Source organism: Triturus cristatus, chromosome 2_2, assembly GCF_964204655.1.
Source record: "Triturus cristatus chromosome 2_2, aTriCri1.1, whole genome shotgun sequence".
Taxonomy (NCBI): domain Eukaryota; kingdom Metazoa; phylum Chordata; class Amphibia; order Caudata; family Salamandridae; genus Triturus; species Triturus cristatus.
In genome coordinates, this window is record NC_140582.1 from 1,153,673,082 (window position 1) to 1,153,692,720 (window position 19,639).

The following is a 19,639-nucleotide window of genomic DNA, read 5'->3' on the forward strand; positions in this document are numbered from 1 at the left end:
TAAAATTTAAAGGAGAATGGTTGATCACACAAACTACCTGTTCTTTTGGTGTATGCTGTACTCCCTCCAAAAGGGCATCACGGTTATAATACTTAGCCCTTTTGTAGGCATGACGCACCAATCTCTTAGGATATCCCCTAGCAAGAAGTCTAGTTCTAAGAGCGTCACCATGTACATGGAAATCAAGCATATTGGTGCAATTTCTTCTTACTTTAAGGAACTCTCCAAAAGGAATAGAGTCCATTTAGATATTAGGGTGATCACTCTGATATTGCAAAATTGTGTTTTTAGCAGTAGGTTTTCTGAAGAGACTAACCTCCAATACATTATTAGACCCTGAGATAAGAATGTCCAAAAATTCAACAGAGAGGGCACTACTCTTGACTGTAAAACTCAGATTGCTATCGCTAGCCTTCAACCATGCAATATATTCACTAAGAGAATCACTATCCCCTTTCCAAATGAAAAAAATGTCATCAATGAAGCGCCTCCACGTTCCGACATTGTCAAAAAATGGAGCCGCCTCATTCAAGACATGCTTAATTTCCCACTCTCCCATATAGGTGTTGGCAACGCTGGGAGCACGAGAAGCTCCCATGCTAGTACCTTTTGACCTGCTGATGTAAGGATCCATTGAATTCAAAGAAATTATTCATAAGTACTATTTCCAAACATTCAAGTATAAAACTGTCAGGTCTATCTTCAGGAAACCTTCGCAGCAAAGAGGCTACAGCCTGTATAGCCTGACATTGAGGGGTGTTAGTATATAACGCCTCAATGTCAAACTTCACCAAAATTTCAGTAATAGGGCTGAATTGTCTACCCTCAAGCTTGCTGATGATATCTCCGGTGTCTCGGATATAGGAGGCATATGTTTGAGTAAGGGGACATAAGTATGCTCCTAGCTCTGGCCTCCTACAAAATTGCGTCCCTGTCAGCATAGTTCAGTAGGCGTGCAATTATCGGGCGCAGTGGTGCACCTAGTTTAGGTCTAGGGCCCAATGATCGATGTGCTCTCTCCACAATCATTACTGTTGATAACACAGAGCCAAATAGTTTGTTCGTGCAGCAGGCAGTCAATGAAAGTCTCCATTTTGGAAATGGCGGTGAACTCTGGCAGGCCAATTATACGAAGATTGTTGCGCCTAGATCGCGCTTGTAAATCCTCATTTTTCGCTTCAATGACCTCTAAAACCTTCTCCATTTGTAAAATTTGGGTCAGGGATTCTGCTTGCGAGTCCTGCGTGTCCGATAGTCTGTTCTCCCAAGACATCAAGCTTATGTTTGTGCGTGTCTACCTGCTTCTTTACCACATCTAGACTGGTCGCTAGCGCGTCTATTTTACGGTCTGTTGATTTCATTCGAGAACACAATTTAAGCAGGATAGTCCTGGTGTCGTCCTCAGTCTTGCACACCCTCCGAAGCGCCCTGCGTCCCAGACTGGTCCCCCATGGCTTCGTTCGCGTGTGTATTACGCTTGCTTTCAAACTGGAGTTTCGGCTGTTTGGGGTCAGATTTTCCCATAGTGGTGGAGGTATGTGAGCAGTGTAAAGTACTCCTGCCCCACCACGCCTCTCCTCGTGTTCAAATAGCCTGTGCTGCGATCTTCTGCGCCAGCGATCCAGCCCTCCAGTAGTGCAGCGAGATCTCCGTGCCACACACCAGCCAGGTAACTATAGCAAACAGTGGAGATGCTCACCCTGGTCAGTCTCAGAGGGTCAGCGTGGTCGTAAACACACCCGGATGTCTCTTGCAATCTCAGTCGCCTAGGCAGTATCCAAGCAGGCCTCGGGAATTGCCCCCACACAGGATAAGTCTATGGTATGACAATGATATGTCCTGCAGGGCCACCATTAGATCCAGTTGCCTCCGGTGCAGCTCTCACCCTCTGTCAACTAGGAGCACGGCTGGAGCCTTTCGTTCGTGCTGCCAGGTAAGGTCAGCCGCCAGCGCCACAGCCCGCACCCCCCCGGGAGCTCACAGGTCGCACCGGCACCCCTACTCGTGCTTGGAGTTCGCACATGCCCCCCCCCCCCACCCGCGGCACAGAGGCACCAGCAGAGCCCTAACCACCCTTGCCCGCAGAAGCAGGCTTGGTTATGTACCAGGGTGCTCAAACTGGCACCGCCACACCCCGGGGCGCTAAGCCGGACAACTTCCCACTAGGCAAGCTGCGGTGATGCCACCACACTGCGCCCGACACAGACAGCCCGTCCAAACACCGCCCGTGTACTATAGCAGGAGTGTTTAAGCAAAGCCACGCAGCCCGACCCGCACCAAACACAGCATGCGGCCCCTGCCTCACTTACGGCACCTCCACTGGGTCCTCAGGTGCACCGATCTCCGTCTCAGGTCCACTGGCTGCTCTCAGTAAGGCTCCTCCCGTCTCATGGTGGCAGCTCCCAGCCTCCGGGGCATTCGCCGCCGCAGCAGCCTCGCGCACCTCAATGGTTACAGCCCCGGCACAGGAGCCTCACACAGCCGGCAGCCAGCTATCTCGCGTGTTTCACAATGCTGTTTTTTCAGGGACCGGTACACCGAATGCGTGCACTGCGCCTTCTCCGCTCCTCAGCAGGCTTCTCTCGCCGTAAAGCTGTGGGCGGGCGCCATTTTCTTAGCGGGTGATCGGCGATTCCAGTGCAAATTAAAGAGGGTTCCACCGCTCCGTCAAGCCCGGAAACCTCACCGATCGTGACAAGTGAAATTATTACCGCTGCATGTAGTTTTTAGCGGCACAGGTGTCCAGAGACCATGGTATTTACCGAATGTGCCGGTCTGGCGTGCGGAGCTCCCTCAAGAGGCAGCCGTTCGCCTCGCGCCGTAACCATGCCCCCTTTGATTTAAATAGTTAAAAGAAAATAGTCCGCATCTCTGGCCCTACCAGTTCCAAATAGAAAAATCACCTTTGTCCTCCCCTCCCGGCTGAGCTGTCCTGGCAAGAGGGGTTGCATGGGCTTGTGGTGAGATAGCCAACACAACAAGATGATGGACTGAGTGCTGAAACATTTCAGCCACTCGCCCCAGTCACAGACCTGAGTTTAATCCATCGTTCTTTTGCTGACTATGCCACCCGAGTTTGGAGCCAGGTGATGAGATAGTCACATGATCCTTTCTCGGGCTCACCTGCAGGCCCAGCCTAGTGGGTTCCCAACAACCACCAAATTAGTGCAAATGGAGATGGGGTGTTTTCTGATTTCTTATCCACAACATGTGCCTGGAAGAGATGCAAAGCAGGAGTGGGTATGGAGCAAAACTGGAGGATGGATGTAGGAAGACTGGGTTTTGCAGCAGTAAAGATTTGTTAACGTCGGGCAGAATTTCACACACCTCACAAGCTTCAGCACAAAAAGCTGATCCAAAACAGAGCTCCCTTTCGTATGCTGTAACTCAGTGGATGCCTTAATGTGCCCTATTGATTGTACTCCGGATTACACACTTATTTCGTTCATAAGCAGTCCCAGGTAGTGAGTATGGCCTGTGAGGGAAGAACTGGGGAAGTGAAGGTGCTCAGAATCACATGAAGGCTAGTGTGGGGGCAGAAGAGAGAACGAGAGGGAAGAGCGGACGGCAGGAAAAAAAGCTGCACAGAGGTAAAAGAAGAGGCTTTTACAGGCTTCAGCCAGCAAATAGTCACTTTCTGCGCAACAAGAGAGCACAGAGCTTCCAGGATCAGAGTCCAAATGGACCAGTCAGTGAGTGTAAGTAGAAATCACAAAGAAACTGCTATTGCACTAGGTTGTGTTTTGCAAACAGCAAGGCCTGGATTAAGGCCAGATTAAGAGGATTAAAAGATTCTCATTTTAACTGCAGGTATGTCCCAGGGGGATGCAGGCTGAGTTGAAAGATATTGTTTTGGGTATCGGTAATGCAAGGCAGGACCTGCTGATTTTGCCAATGCTTGTTTTGCGGATGGCAAATACCGCTGCACAATATTTAGTGTTAAACAGCTTGCTTTTAGCAACTGCTCATTTTGCTCCTAAAGCCGAACAGCCTTTCTTAAAACAGCAGTTTTCATTTAAAGGTCTGTTACTTGGGACTGCACTCTAATCTAAAATAAGGCACTGTGAGAAGTTGCTGCTAAACCACAACCATTTGCCATTTCTAATACTTTTCATGTAAAGGGAGCATATTTGAAACGTGCTCCTTAATGTACATTTTTAGGTCTCGCCTAGCGTAGGCTGCGCGCATGCGCAGTCTCGCTGGCAAGATTTAGTGTTGACAGGGTATTTTCAGTAAGGGGCATTAAGCCCCGCCCCTCTTTCCCATTGGCCGGCGTCACCATTTATGGTAAACGGCGGCCAGCCATTGGGAAAGAGGTGCCGGTGACGTTTTTGCTTGGCTTTTCGAGCTGTCCCATTTGGACGGCCTCGCCTGCTTTGCGTTGGTCGCAAAAGGTTTCTTATCTTTATGGGGCCAAACACATGGCCCCATAAAGACAAGAAACCTTTTAGCAGGCGAGGCCACGGCAGAAAAAGCTAAACGAAAACGTCATGGCGAGCGCTTTTTTGTTTGTTTGTTTTTTTCCCGTGCCGTAAGCAGCTGGCGGCGAGAAGAAAGGCAGGAGGTGTAAGAGGCAACCCCTTGCTCGGCAGGAGGTGTGAGAGGAAAGCCCTTGCTTGCCCACATGGCATGTGTGCTGAGGGTTACATTCTCCTCCTCCCGGAGGGAGGGCTGCAGCCGCGCTCTAGCTTCCTCAGCATCCAGTGATGACGTACACGCGAAAACTTTGAAGGAGTTTAGGGCCTCTTGGCACTGCGCGCGCTGGCTAGCTTCTTGCAGATTTTCCGTCACTTTGGCCGCTTGAACGTTGCTCAGAGGAGTAGAGAGTCACCATCGGGGGAAATCCGTTTGGTGTTTTTGTGTACACTTTGCCAGCTCTGCGCACTGTTGCGGACTGCTCCTGTGACAGGTGTCCCCTCGCGGTAGAAGCGCCGTCCAGTGGCACTCTGCCATTTAGTGGGATCTCCCCCGGTGTTGGGCAGCTGACCTGGTGGTCGGACGGGTTCTCTGACCCCCTCTTTTTGCGTCAAGCTGGAGAGAGGAGGGGGCTGCTGGCATCGAGAGCCGGGTGGCCTTGGATGGGAGTCCGGCAGTGTCCTGCCTGTCTCCGCTGCCCATGCTGCCAGGCCCGTCCCTGCCCCGCTCCCAGGCTGACTCTGAGCGTGCAGTCCTCGAGTTCCTTTCTCACCCGTGTGCACCCAGCTCTTCCAAATGACCCCTCTGGTGCCTGCCCTGCTCCTCCTCCTAGCCTCTGCCCTACACCTCCAGCAGCATGGATCCCGGGCGGAATCCAACCTCAGCAGCAAGCTGCACACCAGCAGCGCCACGGAGCAGAACGGTAAGGCGGCTGCCTCCGTGCCCTTGTTTATGTTACAACTTCTGGTACAACTGTATGAGTCCTCAGTGCATCATGGAGTGCTTTGCGGAGACATCCCATTTTGATTTTAGGCTGGTGCGCCTTTCTTGCGCAAATTATGCCACAATCGTCTTTACTTCCTATGCACGCACACTTTCCTCAAATAAAAGGCGGACAACTTGTATTCTCATCTCTCCGATATTCCCACGTGCGTTATTCTGAGGACCTTTAGTTTGTACACAATGGTTTTCCCTGAATCCTGTTGTTTGTTACATTGGTTTGGGTTTACACTGTTTTAGACCACTCTGAATGACCTTGCATGCTTTTAAACACCTGGTGGCTGGATGGGGCAGCTGGTGTGACCTACGCACTGGCGACCAGCCACCCAAGCCTTTCCCGTCCCCACCAGGGACTATCCCGAGTTGGAAACATTTCTGATGTTGGATGAGATCCAAAGAGTTGACTCCTTTTGAGGAATGCAGTTGATGGTTGTGAGGGGAAGGCACATGTGCCCCTTTCTTTGTGGGCGGGAGGGTATGCTTGCAGTTCTGCTGTTTCCAAGGATTTACCCGCCATCACTCTCTGACACCTCTCTACCTCCCTCGTTTATGGCGTGGACGGCACCCCCCTTCACCCCGCTGGTACGCTGAAATGGAAACCTGTCTCTTTCGCGTGTGTTTGTTTAAATTCAACTCAGGTCGGTGCCCCTCACCCTGGGTCCATTTGAATGAGATGTATATTGTTCGTGTGCTGGAAACGAGCGTAAAATAGTGTCAGTGTGCCATTTTAACACGTGCACTCATTCCTTGCGTCAGATAAGGCATAGCTCAGAGTCTGTTTGTCTCCGTGTTTCTCGTGTAATACCAGTCATTTCGTTTACCCTCGTTCAGTAAAAGTGCTATGGTTCCAAAATAAGTAACCTAATCCCATTTTGTGTGTGCGTGGGGTGGGGCGCGGAGTAAATGGATTTTGATTTATTTCAAGTGATGACGTTTGGTGATAACGTATTTGATATCGGATAAACCTTTTGAATTCCACCTCAGGTTCCAGACTTCTACAGGACCTTTTATATTCGCACAGTCCGTGATAATTTGAATTGGATCTCCACCCACAAGCTACAGCCTTCCCTACTGCAGCACTCACTCACCTGTAGGATGACCTAATTTCACTGGTTATATACACCTGGGCCTTGGTGCAAAGGCTGTTGGTAACACCTGATCAGTACAGCTGCAAAGTGTCATTTCGCAGATGTTTTACAGTGTGCATATTTTACATTTGTACAGTGGCAAGGCTGTTTGTCCTATCTGTTTTATATTGCAGGTTTCATAATTGTTTAGCCTTCGATTAAACTATTCCTAAAGCCCATTGTGTTGGTGATTGTATATAAAGTTGAGTCAAGCTGAATGCTCTGCACAGTGTCAATAGATGTTGTCTTAAACCTCTGACTAGGGCAAAGAGACTTCTGCATTCATGTGCTGCATTCCCGCACATTCTTCTTCCGGATGCCACATGATGTGATCCGCTGTAGATAAAATTAAGTGATGCTGACTGATGGACAGAATTTTAGAGACAAACTCTGTCTATGCCAGACCTCTCAAATGGACCTCCCTCTTAGTGTCAATGGTTGGGAGCAAGCTGTTGCATCCTTATCGCATGTTTTCTGGTATGTGTGGCATTACCAAGAGCAGTCGAATGGGAAAATTACATGGGATTGACAGTCCAGTCCCTGTCTCCCTTCATAATCTGTATATTAGCAAGTCCAGTATTGTTGGTGATGTAAAAAAAAATCCTCTTTGTTATTGGGATGTACAAATATGCCTTCCAAGTGGGTGGTCTTCAGAAAAGCAATGAAATTAAAAAAGACGCCATTGACTGCAGAAATATGATTTGTATTTAGATTTACCCCATGCAAATTGCATATGTTAATTTTGGTCTCTGAGTAGAACAGTATGTCCGAAAATAGTCCGCCTTTGTGGGCTTGATGGTTGTCTGCCGTTGCTGATTATTCACTTATGTCTACATATTCATAGAGCTATTTATAGGCCGCTTAAACTATACAATTCACCAGTTGGTCTGGAGGGTCTTCACCTTCTGTATTTTAAGGGTAGATTGATATAATGATCTTCGTTTAATAAGAAAACAGGAAAGAATTGTATTCTTTCAGGGTTAACAAAATAATTATTTCCTGTTTTTAGGAGGCTATTCTTGCTAAGCCTTCATAAGAAAAAGTGTGTCCAGAGATGACTCAGAGAAACGACTGGGGTAACGGCTGCCTTTCTAGTCTGGTGACTTGCAGCTCGACTGACAAAGAATGTCAACCATTCCCAGCCCATTCCTTGGTTTTCCTGTTCTCCTGTATTGTTATTTTAAACCAATGTTAAAAATTAATAATTCATTTTTACATTTTATGGAGGGACCTGGTAGTTGCTAGGCCACTCATTCTTTTTTCATATGCACTCTCAATTTGATTTTTTTTAAATCCAATTTACTGCTCCATGATTAGAACAGCAAACAAAAATGAAGAGAATTACGGCCGTCCGTCATTGTATGAGGGTACATTTATCAATAAAGCAGTGCAATGTAGCTTCATGACACATAAGTGCAAATGTGCCGTGATATATGCTAATTGTTGCACTGTTTTTATTTTCCAAGATGTTTGGTGCTTATTCTGAACAATTTCGGCAAAAAGCATTTGCTTTTATACAGATGCTACTAAACATTGGCAAAGGCATTGACAAAAGCCAAAAAATCAAAAAGACAAGACCAATTTGCTTTGCCAATGCTTGTTTATTTTTTTAATGCATCTTATAGCTGCAGAGTGTCTCAAGGTCGAGAATTAATCTGACGAAACTAATACCTAGATTCTAAGCGTCTTTGATAGATGATCTAATGTTCAGCAAGAGGCACTGGCCTCCAGTGAGGTGCAATTGGGAAGACTTATTAAACAAGTATTTGCAATGCAATAGGTCTCGCATTTACGCAAGTTTAAGCTATTCGCATTGTAAATGACAATGCCTTTTATTTATGTTTCAAAAACGAAAACAAAAATAAAATGCATTGTTATTTGCAATGTCAATAGCTCAAACTCGCGTAAATGCAAGACGCATTGCAAATGCTTGTTTGTCTTTGAGGCTCAGAAGGCAGAATAATGTCGTATGACTCCAATTCCGTGGTTTAACACCATTTTTCATGTAAATGCTTGTCACCTTCTACTACTTTCTAATTTAAATTTGGCCTGTCTCTAGTTGAAGCGTAAAAACAGTGTTTTAAAGCGCGGTATTAAGTTTGCACATTAGTGGCCACCGTCCTTCTTTCCTTACATGTGTACATTCAGTATGTTTAAGATCTTCGTCAGTTACCATGCTGTTTTATTGTTTAGATTAGAACCTCCTTGTTCTTGCTTGGCCGTGAGGAACTTTGAAAGGAAGGAAATCGCACCTATATTGTATAGAAACAGTGAGTTTTGACAGTGCAGATTTACTTAATAGGGTGGCCGACAACACTTTGTATAGCATCGTTTGCTCTTACTTACTCCAACATCAGCTTAAAATGGTTTTAAACATAGAGTATTGCAGGAAAAAGATGACCAAGCCAATAGCTATGTACACACCATTACTATTGGCATTACTAATGCTTTTTCCCCTTTGCTTAACTTCCACTGTATTAAACCATTTATACTTTGACTCCACTTCGGTCTTTATATCAGCATAGCTCTCATTTGGCGAAAACGTTTTTATGAGAGTTATTGAATTAACTTGCGATACTATTGATCAAGTATACACATTTCTTTATAGCAACGCATATTTTGTTCTGTTATTTCCATATAAGAATGCTTTATTTGCTGCACTCTGAAAGGAACAAATAGATTACTGATCGATACCTCGCTTCTCAACAATACAGATTTGGAAGAGTGTTTTTTGGTTTTCAGTATGGGCAAAATTAATGCTTTGAATGAAATCTGGTTTCTTAACTCTGTGCGTACACCCCATCCCCTTCAACAATGTGCCAATTAAAGCGCATGCCACACTCTCTAGCCTGCCCAAAATTAGCATTTTTCTTTACGTTAAATAATTTGAGGGTTTATTCATGTAAGTTAGTGGTTTTACTTTTACCCAGTGCAGATTTGGACCACAAACCAGTAGCATAACCAATTTTCTATGTCAACGTGCTGTTCTGATGTTTAAAGCACCTATCACAAATTGGTAAAGTGCTTCATTTTGTTCGTGTCCTTTCTGTTCATTTTGTCGATCTAGACACTCATGCTACTGTATTTGCAAATGTCATTCGGTTTATAAAGGTGCTGTAACTTGTATTCAATATCCAATAATGTTAGTAGTTTGATTAGGATCTGTGCTCTTCACCTTGGCTACTGTTTTAAGAATTTCTCTCTCTTCTGTTATTGCCATAGTTTTATGTGTTGTAAAACTCTGAAAAAATGCATATTTCTTTCTTTTTCAGGTTAACGGGTCCGAATGGCTATGTAACTGATGGGCCTGGAAATTACAAGTACAAAACCAAGTGCACTTGGCTTATTGAAGGCCGGTAAGTATAATGTCTCTTTACACACGGTTGTCCTGTCTGTCTTTATTTAAGTTGGCAGTCTTCAGAATCGCAGAGCCAGATTTTTCGATATTCGTTTCGCAATAATAAATAACATAACCTACCGTGTATCTTTAAAGCACATGTTCACCCAAAAGGGCATCTTGGCGCTGAATAACAGATGCTTCTTACCCAACTCAATGGTGCTCATTTTAATAAGTAAAGGTCAGTTTATTTAACTACATAGTAAACCTCACGATTCTTGTCAAAGATTTACAAATGTTATCACCGCAGTGTATTGCAAATGTTTTTGATCGTCGACTGTTGACAAATATGCAGGTTAAAGAAGGCACGTTACTTCCTCTAGGCATGGATTACTTGTGCTAAAATGTATTGGAGTAATGTAACAAACCATTATCAAAGTATTCTACTTCAGCGTACAGTTCCTGTGATTTCTCATGAGGACTGACGTCTCTTGTAGTGAAACCAGACTAGGCTTTTTGAAGCATAGTTCATAACAAACAGTGCTTACCTAGAAGTGCACACCCTTGTCCATCTCTTACTTCTGCTTCTTCTTTTACCTGCCCTAACCGCCTTCTTTTCCTCTGTACTCTGCATATCAGTCATTTTGAATGTTACACTGAATTGTTTTCAAAGGTGTGAATTTACCAAGATACCAAGATAAACAAAGACTCTTAGTCCCACCTGTATATTCATCTTTTTTGTGTGTCACTGAGAGTTGCGTCCTTTCTGATTATGTACGAGTAGCCATTGACATGGTCATATTACTTCAGTACTCTTAAAATTGATGACGGGGGATTCAGTACACCTTCGGGTGCTGGGTTTACCGAGCTTACCCTACCTTGATGCCTGGCTGTTGAAGATGGGCTCACCACCGTCTAAATTGAACCACCTCCAGGCAACTGAGCGTGAGGGGGGGGGGGCTCCTAACATCTTTGGTGTTCTCAATTAATGTGTTGAAATTACTTCTGACTCCTGTGCAGAGGCCCCAGTACATCAGTGCCATTCCGTATATAGTGCAATTTTGAGCCTTCCCTCCCACTCCTTGAGTACAGGACATTTGGGCTTGGGCCCAATATTTCAGTTTTGGTCTCAGTGAGAGTGGCTCTGAGACTTCTTGGCATCCTGTTTGTGAACTATGCCATATGGTTATACAGGCTCTGCAGTGGGATCTAAAGTCTCAGTGGGCTCAGATCCAAGGGAGCTAGTCTGATTCCATCCAGGTTTTGGAGGAAAGTGCAAAAGATCTTCAGTTGTGGATGGTTGACTGCAATTGAACTTGCGGCAGAGCTCTCTCCCTACTCCACCCAGAGTTGATGGTCGTGGCTGATGCATCACTGCTCTGTTGGGGAGGTCACCAGGGCAAGGTGGAGATCAGAAGACTGGTCTCCAGCAGAGACCCACCTCCGCATCAATCTGTTGGAGTTCTTGCAGGTTGGTGTGGGGTCTTAGGCCCTTTGCCAGGAGACTTTGTTTTCTCTGAAACTGGCTGAGCCGTCGGTGCCAATTCCCGGTCGTGAACCATCTTGTGAGATCTTTAAACGCCAAGGCAGAAGACCTGATCTGCCGGTGCCTAGCCGATTGCAAATGGCATCTTCCAGCAATGTGGGGAGCCCTAGCTCAATTGATTTGTAACAGCTGAGAACTTGTAATATCCACATTTTTGCGCATTGAAGTTCCCAAGAAGGCTCTCTGAGATGCAATTCTCCTGGAGTAGAGCTCTGGACTTCTGTATTCCTTTCCACCTCTAACTCGCCTGCACCAAATTTCGAAGAAGTTCAGGAATGACTGAGCCCAAGTAATCCTAGTGGCTCCGGATTGGACCAGGAGCGTGTGGCGTCCGGAATTTATTGGCATGAGCATCTGTCCTCTGATCAGTCTACTATTTTGAGAGAATCAACTCTCTCAGCAGTAAAGCAGAGCCCTGCACCTGGTCCTATGCAATCTACACCTCCTTTGTGTGGATATTAAGCAACAACAGTTGACTGCTTTTGATCTCCCTCCAAAAGATGTGGATGCCATTCTAGCAGTCAGGCGTCCCGCTACAAAATGTATTTGTCGGATGCTAGCACAAGATTGTCGCTTGGTGTGGTTCCCACCATATAGACCTGTTACAAGCAACGATGTCCCTTGACCATACAAATGGATTATTAATATTATATATATTTTTTTTTAGGGGTCCGTTTTTAGAAAGATAACCAGATCCAGTGCTCATCTGCCAGTATCTGGCGGGGAAACATTTAATCTTTAAGGGTGACTAGGGAAGTGTATTTAACATTGGTCAGGAGGCATTCATGTAATTGTATAAATGCACTGCTTGGAAGTCTTTAGGTCATAACATTTGCATAGCCTGGCAAGGGAGCCGGTTCTTTAGGTAATACTTTGGCTTTATATGACCTATTGATAGAAGTTTGGGGAGTATCTAAAATGGATTTGCTCCGAATAGTCACGACTATCTCTGTATGTTGGAGGTCTTAATTAGATGGATAAGGGGTTTTCTTCTGAGTGAAGCTAAGGTGTTATATTCCATATAGGTACCCCAATGTAGGCTTGGGTAACATCCCAACCTTTCACCTAAATTCATCCCTACACTACATACATAATGGGCTGCTAACACGGACTCTTTACCTAGTTACAGTACTGCTTAAAGAACGTGGGGTTTTCGCTGAACAATGGCCTCATACATTATGCATGAGTATCCTTGGATTCTTGGAAGCTCGGCAGGACTACCATCTCCTGCATAATTATGTACAAGGTTCATTTCTGATGTCATCCTAAGGCCTATAGTGGCACAGCAAGGTAGAACCTGTGGATACCTTTGAGTATATAAGTGTCACATCTTGCTGAAATAGGGAGAGGAGATCAGGACGTCCATTCCGACACACTGACGCGTGACGCTGAAGCCACTGCATGCAGATACTCCAGCTCGCAGTGGTCTGACAGCCCTTGCGGGGTGTCCAACCCGAGACCAGGACGGGGTCCCACAGTTTCTTACTTCAGGTAATGGGGGTTGACTTTATCCTAGAGGGATTCTTGGCTTAACACTTACACACATGCTAGGTACATTTAGGTACCTCTAGTTAGGATTGCATCGCAGGAGTATGCATTTTATTATCATGTATTTTATGTACTTACCTGTATTCATGGTTATAGCAAAATGGTAGAACTCTACCACACCTTTACTTTCCTAGTGCTTCTAATTTTCCATATTTGTTAATGTCTAATGATTGTTTCAGCACACCTATTTTACAGAAGAGTAACGACTGTTCCATAAATACTTATTGAAAATGTCCCTACCGGTTATTCTTTGTATCTCTTTGAGACTAAGCGAAAAGTAGTACACTGTTTCCATGGCCCTGAGGGATCAGGGTTGTCATGTTCGATAGTTGCCAAGAACTATTCTCTCCTTGGTTACAGGAGTTTCTAGTGGCACTGTGAGCTAGCTGGGACACAGGCCAACATACCCGTTGGTGGTGTCTAGAATCAATCTGACACCAATTCTGCAGAGTATGTTGTCCAAACGCGCAGATCCTGTATAGGTTTTATAGGAACTACACGACATGGTGCCCAATGTTGGTTGGGTACTTATTTAGCAGTCCAATCTGAGTAGTTCAGTCGTGCTATTCTCACTGACTCCTACTCACATTTCCCCAGAGACTTCTGGAGTGAGAGGGTACAAATTCCGCCACAGGTGAGTAGGCAAAAGCCTATGTATTGCCTGTTGGTTAATCAAGCTTGAAGGACACATTGTTCCTATTTGTGCATAACCCCTTATCTCAGTTCCTTTGAAAGGCTCTTCTTACTAAAAGCAATGACTGTACAGGAAGATCCTCTGGTTCAATTAAATCTCTCTGGAGGAGAAGAAGATGCAAATGCAATACACGTTTCAGAAAATGTTAGTACTGCCATCACCCTGAAACTAGCCGCATACGGCTTAACATGTAGTGGTGGGCAGGTAACATTCGTGATTGAGGCACACAAATCTTTCAGAACAGAGGTATTCTATTCATGGGTTTCATTTCCACAGGTGAATGATTAACAAAGACATTACATTACTACACAGAAGATGAAATACCTAACCAATATTGTCTGTACGAGGACATTGAAATTTCACTTACTTACCAGGAACATTTATACTGGTTTAAAGGCGCCCTACCCCATATATGAAATCGAATAAGACTCTGTCCACTTGGTTGAGATGGAACAAAATGGCCAGTATTAGCGGCCTACACACCACATCCTGACATTAACACAATGTCCGGAGGAGACTTACTTATACAAAATAAAATATTAATAAAACTTCACAGAAACATGACAGTTTGTGGTGAGAACACTCCCACTTTAGCCAACACCGGCTACACATGCAGGACTAGTTCAAACCTCTACATCTAAAATTACACCACGGACATTACACACAGTGATGGGTAAATTGCCCAGGTATCCGCTATAATATTAGCAAACATCAAAGGGGAAGCAGCATCAGTGGCAATACGCCAGCGCTTGAGAGATTTCACACCTCTACAACAGGAGCCCGAATTACCTAAAATAATCGAAACTGCTTATGCAGAATTAGGTAGAGATAGTTTGGGAGCTAGACCAGTAAAACCTCAACTAATGGGGAATCCTGAAAAGGATACCTTTAAGCAAGCACCTGCTTCTTCAAAAAATAAATGGGACAATAACAAACAAAAAAAGAATAAAGAAAATAAATCTCAATCCAGAGGTCGATCTCCTCAACAGCATCCCTCTGAAAGGAGGTATAACCTTAGGATTAGGGACAACATTAGAAAACCTGACAGGTATCAGGACACTGATGCACGTTCCTCTCGTTCCTTTCATGGCTCTTTGAAAAACTCCAAGAGCGGAGGACGGTCAGAACACAGGCAGGAGGAGCGTGCAAAGTCCAGAGACACGCAAGGCGCTGCTTACTATGCACCTAAGAAAGAAGAAAAACAAAAACCTAAACCTCCATTTTAAAAAGAAGAAAGTAGCAGGTCTCAAGATCAGACATGCCCAGAATTCTGAGGACTCCACTGCTGAACGGGGAATGGGCTCTGACTATGCTAGACAGTGCAGCAGAAGTAACAATAGCTCTTCAGAACCTGATGGAATTTTTGGTGACAGCGAATTTTAGTGAACATATCACGGTGGAAACGCCTGATAGTAGGGTAAGCGTCGCACATAGGTTACATGAGATAACACTCCGAATGGAGTGGGCAAACTAAAGGTCTCTTTTGGGATAACTTAGCTTTTGAGTAGGACATTTTATTAGCTGAAAAAGATTGTCCACCTGCTATTGTTATGGATTGCCCAAAAGGGGAAACGGCAAGTATGCCAGCTTTTTCCGACCTCTTTCCCCAATATTTAAAACGTACATATGCACGGGAGTGGGCAGTAGCCCTTGCTCCAGCACTATATTGAAACCATGTTGGATGGGATGATTGGGTCAAACCACCACGTGATCCCATTAAAATCTACTCCAACTCCACAGAGACAGTATCCCATAAAGCAAGAAGCTAAAAAACAGGTCAGGGAGATCTTGAATCGACTTGAATACCAGGGGGTGATTGAAACTTGCACCTCCTCAATGAATAATCCTTTGTTTCTGGTAATGAAACCTGACCATACATATCGTCTAGTTTTGGATTACAGACATCTGAATTCATGCACTAAAACGTTTGCAGTACAAAATGCACACCATGCCGCATTAATGAATAACATTGTACGGAAAAAATACAAACCAACACTAGATATCTCAAATTGATTTTTCTGCCAGAATATAGTGCCTGAGAGCAGATACTTGACAGCATTTTCAGCGCTTGGGTCCCAGGGTTAATTTTGTCGACTCGCCCAGGGATATAAGAACAGCCCGAGGTTGTTTTCCCCCAGGGTAACTGAGTTACTTCAGAATCTGGATGAAGAGGCATTTTCCTATGTAGATGATATTTATCTGACGGATGATGACCTGGAGGAACACTTGACCAGGGCGAACACCTTCATTTTCGGATTCGCCTTGGAGGGTTACAAATGTAACTCCAAAAAAGTCAAAAATAGCCCCCTCAGCATCCTATTTTTGGGATATGAGCTTTCAAGTGAAGGCAAAAGCCTGGCAACTAACTTTTAGAAAAGTATGTGCTGCTCCAACCTCCAGAATTATTGAAAAATTTACAATCCATACTGGGATTCCTGAAGTTCGGCAGAACATACATTTTGGATTAGGCAAAAAGAGTTAAACCTTTCTGCGACCTCATAAGACCTGATTTTTCAGTTAGGCAATTGACACAGGAACACACAGATACACTTCATTCCCTCCAGGCTGACATGATAGCGTCTAAACACTTACAGACACGCGCAAAAGTTGGTCGCACACTGCTCGTCACACCAGCAAGTTGCCCCAAAGGACTGTGGTAAATGTAGTGGCGACGGCGGGTACGCCTATGCCACGATGTGTCAAAAGAACAGTATGTGTTGCGTTAGCCATCCCTGGACACGTGTTTCGAGGTAGTTGCCTCTCGTCAGCAGGGAGCAGGTCAGTGTAAAGGGGTGCCGTGTGGACTGCCAAAATGTAATTAAAAACAGGTCAAGTACCTCTCATGGCGCGCAGGTGCAGATCCAAGGCTCGTCAGCCCGTTGGCTCAAGGGAGCCGTAATAAATTGTGCAAAAGTTGGTCGCACACTGCTCGTCACACCAGCAAGTTGCCCCAAAGGACTGTGGTAAATGTAGTGGCGACGGCGGGTACGCCTATGCCACGATGTGTAAAAAGAACAGTATGTGTTGCGTTAGCCATCCCTGGACACGTGTTTCGAGGTAGTTGCCTCTCGTCAGCAGGGAGCAGGTCAGTGTAAAGGGGTGCCGTGTGGACTGCCAAAATGTAATTAAAAACAGGTCCAGTACCTCTCATGGCGCGCAGGTGCAGATCCAAGGCTCGTCAGCCCGTTGGCTCAAGGGAGCCGTAATAAATTGTGCAAAAGTTGGTCGCACACTGCTCGTCACACCAGCAAGTTGCCCCAAAGGACTGTGGTAAATGTAGTGGCGACGGCGGGTACGCCTATGCCACGATGTGTAAAAAGAACAGTATGTGTTGCGTTAGCCATCCCTGGACACGTGTTTCGAGGTAGTTGCCTCTCGTCAGCAGGGAGCAGGTCAGTGTAAAGGGGTGCCGTGTGGACTGCCAAAATGTAATTAAAAACAGGTCAAGTACCTCTCATGGCGCGCAGGTGCAGATCCAAGGCTCGTCAGCCCGTTGGCTCAAGGGAGCCGTAATAAATTGTGCAAAAGTTGGTCGCACACTGCTCGTCACACCAGCAAGTTGCCCCAAAGGACTGTGGTAAATGTAGTGGCGACGGCGGGTACGCCTATGCCAGTTTTGGATTACAGACATCTGAATTCATGCACTAAAACGTTTGCAGTACAAAATGCACACCATGCCGCATTAATGAATAACATTGTACGGAAAAAATACAAACCAACACTAGATATCTCAAATTGATTTTTCTGCCAGAATATAGTGCCTGAGAGCAGATACTTGACAGCATTTTCAGCGCTTGGGTCCCAGGGTTAATTTTGTCGACTCGCCCAGGGATATAAGAACAGCCCGAGGTTGTTTTCCCCCAGGGTAACTGAGTTACTTCAGAATCTGGATGAAGAGGCATTTTCCTATGTAGATGATATTTATCTGACGGATGATGACCTGGAGGAACACTTGACCAGGGCGAACACCTTCATTTTCGGATTCGCCTTGGAGGGTTACAAATGTAACTCCAAAAAAGTCAAAAATAGCCCCCTCAGCATCCTATTTTTGGGATATGAGCTTTCAAGTGAAGGCAAAAGCCTGGCAACTAACTTTTAGAAAAGTATGTGCTGCTCCAACCTCCAGAATTATTGAAAAATTTACAATCCATACTGGGATTCCTGAAGTTCGGCAGAACATACATTTTGGATTAGGCAAAAAGAGTTAAACCTTTCTGCGACCTCATAAGACCTGATTTTTCAGTTAGGCAATTGACACAGGAACACACAGATACACTTCATTCCCTCCAGGCTGACATGATAGCGTCTAAACACTTACAGACACGCGTAAATGTCCGCAACCTGGTGATCCGTATAGTTGCGGGTGTATCTGGTTACACATACCTCACATATAATGAAGGCGAAACAGTACCCATTGCTTACAAATGACACTTGTATACAAATGCTGAGATGGGTTTCACATCCACAGAAAAAGATTCTGGCCACAGTACAGACTGCTGTAGTGAGAGAGAGCGAGCACTGGCTCAGGGGAAATGAAGAATTGTCGTGACTCCAGTACTAGTCTTAGAGGCTGCTGCAAAGGCGAGCGTTCCTAACGCTAAAGCATTGCATCCGAGATGGATTCTATGGGTTAATTCGCTCACTGCATCAGATGTAGAATACAGACATGATCCGAATCTGAAAACACGAGCATTTCTGCAATATGAACAAGATTATCCTCTCCCGACTGAAATAATGCCTCTAGATTAGTATGAATGCATAATTTACACTGACGGATCTGCACAACTGGCCATAGGAAGTAAACAACAAGACATCGCCGCGTGTGTGATTGTAAAAGGTCATATGCAAAATGGTATGTTCCATCCAAGCTGTACAAGGACTCAGTCTCTAGGACACTGCATGGCTCAGTTAGCAGAACTAAAAGCTTTTTTACTGGCACTGATAAATACTGATCGAGGATTCCCCAAACTAATAGTCTGCGATTATCTTATTTACTGTGTCCAATCATACAATTAATATCTTCATTATTGGGGGCAAAATGGTTTTAAAGACTCAAAGGGTGCTACGATTAAGCATAAAATGCTATGGGAACAGGTAGCTGAGTTGAAAAATGAAGTATCAAGAGCTCACGTGATACGCTGAGTCATCGTTATGGTGTTCACGTTGAAGGGAATTCATTGGCTGATGAAGCCGCGAATGGGGCAGTACGAACCGCTTCCGTAGCTGAAATCACTCGTTCAAAAACAAGAATAGACGGACAGATAATGGTAGCTGTCATTGCTTCACGCAAAGTCAACAAAGCACTTCCGAAAGGTTTTCCGCTCAAGTACTCCTACAAGTTAGATGCAAACAACGTTTTATTTGCTCAGATTCCTGGAGAGGGGCATACAGTAATACCAAACTTGTATCGCAGATTAGGCTTAATATTAGCTGTACACAAGGGTTTGGGTTTTGCACACGCAGAATTTATGGCAACTGTTTCTTTATTTAAACAACGCTATTGGTGGCCAGGGTTAACGAAGCAGACCAAAGATTGTCTTAAAGTGCGACATTTGTCAACAGATGAAGGGTTCCACCATAATACGTCCAGTGCAGACACCATTGCTAATATCTGACAGACCACTCGCGTGTGTCTATTTGGACCACTGCGGCCCCTTTCAATCTGATGGGGCTTACAAGTATATCATGGCTGCAGTGGATTCCTGCGGGTATGGCCTTATCTCTCGGCTGACGCTCTAACTGTTATCAAAGATTTGCGAGTCTTTATAGGGACATACGCAGTTGGCACATTACATTCTGACCGTGGTCCTACGTTTAGCTCTAAGGCTTACAAGGAGACCATAGGAGGTTTGGGTGTAGCATTGTGGTGCTCCTCTCCGTACCATCCCGAGGGAAATTAAGTAATGGAATGGGAAAACCGGGACTTAAAGCAATCATTAACAGCCAAAGTATTAGGCAAAGGTGGTAGTTAG

At 45.1% G+C, this 19,639-nt stretch overlaps 1 protein-coding gene across 3 annotated transcripts in view; it reads left to right on the forward strand.

Moving 5' to 3' along the window:
* Nucleotides 1-19,639, forward strand: part of ATRN (attractin) — a 900,609-nt gene that overhangs the window by 40,683 nt on the left and 840,287 nt on the right. For all 3 annotated transcript variants that reach the window (XM_085642692.1, XM_085642691.1, XM_085642693.1), the window contains exon 2: nucleotides 9,815-9,898. In XM_085642692.1, the coding sequence (XP_085498818.1) occupies nucleotides 9,815-9,898 (84 nt within the window). The remainder of the gene's footprint in view (nucleotides 1-9,814; nucleotides 9,899-19,639) is intronic.